Genomic DNA, 4,120 nt, shown 5'->3' on the forward strand with positions numbered 1-4,120 from the left:
CAAAGGTGTAAATGAATCAAAGTAGAGAAGACTTCATCAAGCTACATGTTGATGGCTTCATCTAAAGTGATGAGAGCAATGATTGTGAAGGGTATATGTGTGATAGCCAAAATAACTAGATTTGTGGTTTCAGCTCCAGATTGATCTTTGTCCCCTCGGTAGTAGTGGAAATGATTGGCATTACATAGTGGACTTAATTTGTGTAGGGAAAGGAACTTATTCAGAGCGGCAATTTTTTCAGACTATCTTAAAACAATTAACCTTATCATTCATAGTTGTGATGCCACTTTTCCTTTCAAGGATATTGTTTAGCAAGCAAGGTCTTTCTTCTTCATAGAGGGCCAAATTGATTTTAATCATGTGTATAGACTATAATAGAGTTGTTGATTACCTAGCAAGTCTATCTTATTTTTTATATGTTAACTTTTGACTCTTTGATCATCATTCTTGCCTAAACATAGGAGTGGAGGATGATGAAAGAGGATATGTTGTTCTTTTTATTACTTGTACTTTGTTGCCTAGTTTTGATTAGTAATGCATTTCAGTTTTCATACAGAAAAAAAAGTTAAGAGGTTAATTTAAAATGTTTAAAAGTGGAGGGAGTCATATATAATTATCTTAATGTTCATGGGGGATTTTATACATTTTAACATTAAAATTTTTAACTTATATTTGTATTTTGATTTATATTTATCAAAATAAAAATTTATAAAAATTACAAAAAAATTTAATCAATCTGTTCATTATTAATTATCGAACAATACAAATTTAATTTGCATGGTTCATTATAATACAATTTTTTTTATTATAATAAAATAATAATAATAATAATAATAATAAATGAAATACTCACACAATATTTTTACCAAAAAAAAAAAAAAGCCTAACCCTAGTAGCATTTGGCGGAATATAAGCCTTGCACAGTTGCACTCCAATTTCGATTTTTCATATGGTCGAAGACTGAGGTTTTAGAGGGCTTCGTCAGGGGCATTGCATTTCGTCTTCAACCTTGCAACACGGTATGTCACGATACACGCTCAAATTAGTTAGTTGAGCAATTATCTAGAAAGATTTAGTTTTGAATGATTATAATATGAAGGCGCAACATCTCATTCCTGGGTTTTGTTTAGGATTTTATGATTCAGAGTACTTGTTTATGATGATGTTTGGGGTGTTAACTGTGTTCTGTAGATGAATAGCTTAATGCAATTGTGTGCAGGGGACCGTATAGCTAAACAAGGCAAAAAATGGCGTATGCAGCGATGAAGCCCACTAAACCCGGTTTGGAGGACTCTCAGGATCAGATTCACAAGATCAGGATTACTCTTTCTTCTAAGAACGTGAAGAATCTCGAGAAAGGTCTGTTTTGTTCTTTATAACTTTGCTTTATGTTCTGCTTCTTCTTCTTCTTCTTTTTTAATTAATTTGATGTTAGATCAGATTCTATTGTACTATGCTACGAATTGCGGCCTCAGTGTGGATAAATGTAGCATTTTGATGGTTAAATGTCTGAGTCTATAGCTTAATCTCTAAATGTCTACCTTTTGCTTTTGTGACAGTTTGAATTATACAGTCTTGTTGAATCATGCTTTACATTTGTCTTAAATCTATATATGTCTATATGTAATGTAAAATTTATACAAAGTCATAGGTCATGAATGTGTGGTTAATCTCAGACTTCATGGGAAATCACATTCTAGTTTGCATTTAAATCTCAAATGCAGTTAATTTCTCTTGGTAATGTGATTCATATTTGCCTGATGATTAAGTTTTGCTTATTGACAGTTTGTGCTGACTTGGTACGAGGTGCCAAGGACAAGAGGCTCAGGGTGAAGGGACCTGTGAGAATGCCCACTAAAGTTCTTCACATCACCACCAGGAAATCCCCTTGTGGTGAAGGTAGGTTTAGTTTAAAAGTGTCCATCAACCCTATGCTGCCAATGCTTTTTTCGTTGGGTTGTCATTTGAAATTTATGAATGATACCTCTCCCATGTGTTTTCTGATTCTTACCTTCTAGATATCTTATTGATATCAGGGAAAGGACAGAATTGCTGTGTTATATGTTCTTATTTCAGTTTCAGAGATCCTGCAATAGTTTCCCTTTCTAAATTTAGTTTTTCTATTTTATTGTTTTGTTCTCACTGTCCTTAAATCCTGTCCTAGTAGATGTATTGAAGTCAAATCTTAGTTATATTAACAAACATATGAATCAGTTTGGTGTGTTGTAAAAATGTTTTTACTAAGATAGCCAAAAGGAGAATTCTTGTGACATGCAATGGGCAATGGGTCCCTCTAATTTATACGATGAACATCCACAATGGTTTGGTGAAGTAATGTGGATTTGAATTAATACCAAATACAACGTTCATTTCTAATAAAACAAAATTCAAGTTTTATGATGACTCCTTTTGCTAATCTTGGACTGCTATTATTGTACTCCTACTTTTCCACTTGACCTGGTTTCTGATTTTTCTATTATCCTCGCACAATTTCATGAAAGTCAGATTCTGTTATTGCTGGTTGTCTTAATTGTACAATTGCTTCGAATTATTCCCCTTTTTTCGGATACAGAAGGATTTTATTGATGTGAAAAGAAATATATTAACGGATCTTAAGCCATCCCATCAAATAAGGAAATATAACCAAAATGATCATTAGCACAAAATGGTATTGTTATTTCACTTTGTACATCCACTGGGGAAACGCCCCAAAGAAGCTCATTGTGAGGCTAGAAGAATAACCTCTTGAAGACATGACAAGGGAGAATCTAATTATTGTTGTATTCATTGGTGTTTACCATCACCTTCACCTTTTACGATGAAATGTTCATCAAAGACTAACGTTTTTGTCAGCATCAGCTATGTACTGAGTTACTCTCAGCAATATCTTGCATCACGGTTACTTGAGTTATACTGTTAATAATCACGTTGATCAATGCAAACTTCAGAAAGTAAGAATTCGGCAAAATGTAGAGCAATGTTTGGATTTTGGTTTCTTTTTCCATCTTCTACTAATGGAAAGGATTTTGTCTGTTAGCTGTGTAGATTATGGATTGGCTTGGTATAGCTCTATTGTCTTGACAATTGTTTGTAGAGGCTACTTTCCCATCCTTGTCTACGTTATGTGCCGTTAACTTGTAATGCTATTATTCTTTAGTAACATGTTTGTAGAATTGCGTAGTCTGTATCCAGTTTATCGCATTACATTCAATCACGTTTCATGATAATTGCATGATATTTTCTGGTTATTGTGGTTATAACTAGATGGATGTTGTGTTAGGTACCAACACTTGGGACAGATTTGAACTTCGTGTGCACAAGAGAGTTATTGACTTGTACAGCTCCCCAGATGTGGTTAAGCAGATTACTTCAATTACAATTGAGCCGGGTGTGGAAGTTGAGGTTACCATTGCAGATGCTTGATTTGGCCCAAAAATGATTTCTTTTTGTTATTTTGCCTCTTGGCTAAGAAAATGTTTAGTGAAACTCTTACAATCTAGGGTTTGGCACAATGCCTTTTCTGGTTTATTAGTTTGAAGCTGGTAACATTGTTTATTTTTTGCTGTGGAAGTTGATAACACTTACCTTTATGGTCAAGGTTATTGATGAATACCTCCTTTATTAGTTTATGGTCATGGTTGTTGATGAATACCTCCTTTTATTAGTTAGATGTTTAAGCTGTCGTTTGAAATTAATTATTTGCATATTATTGCTTGTATAATCTTTTTTTTTTTGCTTTGATATTTTTTAAAAAAAAAAACTTAGAAAATATAGTCTGATAATCTTGAGTATGTGCTCAGTTATTTACGATATAAAGTATACAATTCACCCAATGGGAATGCGTTAGTTGCTTTGATGTTAGAATACTATGTTGGCATTTAATTGATTAAGAAATTTCACCAATTTGATATTTCTAATTCTTTCTAAATTTAGAACATTACGTATTGGTGGCCTTCTGTCTGGATCCTTTAGAAATCATCGCAATTCGTTGTTTTATGTCAATGTATTCATAATTATTTTTCTAAATTTAGTGTACAACAAAATTGCACAAGGATTTTTTTTTTGGGGGGGGGGGGGAATAAAAAAGGCTAAGCCCAAAAGTTTAAAATACCATGCTACT

At 33.1% G+C, this 4,120-nt stretch overlaps 1 protein-coding gene across 1 annotated transcript; it reads left to right on the forward strand.

The window, feature by feature from the left end:
- Nucleotides 1–913: 913 nt before the first annotated feature.
- LOC129298816 (40S ribosomal protein S20-2-like) lies at nucleotides 914–3,667 on the forward strand. The gene is made up of 4 exons (XM_054937262.1): nucleotides 914–1,019; nucleotides 1,220–1,359; nucleotides 1,786–1,899; nucleotides 3,281–3,667. Exons 2-4 carry the CDS (start codon nucleotides 1,248–1,250, stop codon nucleotides 3,421–3,423), a joined length of 369 nt encoding a protein of 122 aa, XP_054793237.1. The 5' UTR covers nucleotides 914–1,019; nucleotides 1,220–1,247; the 3' UTR covers nucleotides 3,424–3,667.
- The last annotated feature ends 453 nt before the right edge of the window (nucleotides 3,668–4,120 follow it).

This window comes from Prosopis cineraria, unplaced genomic scaffold, assembly GCF_029017545.1.
Source record: "Prosopis cineraria cultivar Desert tree isolate PC_DT_omini unplaced genomic scaffold, ASM2901754v1 PC925, whole genome shotgun sequence".
Lineage (NCBI taxonomy): Eukaryota > Viridiplantae > Streptophyta > Magnoliopsida > Fabales > Fabaceae > Prosopis > Prosopis cineraria.

What these genes read in the sequence shown, in the direction of transcription:
- LOC129298816 (XM_054937262.1), top strand. Translation starts at nt 1,248, where the DNA reads ATGGCGTATGCAGCGATGAAGCCCACTAAACCCGGTTTGGAGGACTCT. An exon ending in CGTGAAGAATCTCGAGAAAG is followed by an intron (nt 1,360 to 1,785) that starts GTCTGTTTTGTT and finishes GCTTATTGACAG; the next exon opens with TTTGTGCTGACTTGGTACGA. An exon ending in GAAATCCCCTTGTGGTGAAG is followed by an intron (nt 1,900 to 3,280) that starts GTAGGTTTAGTT and finishes ATGTTGTGTTAG; the next exon opens with GTACCAACACTTGGGACAGA.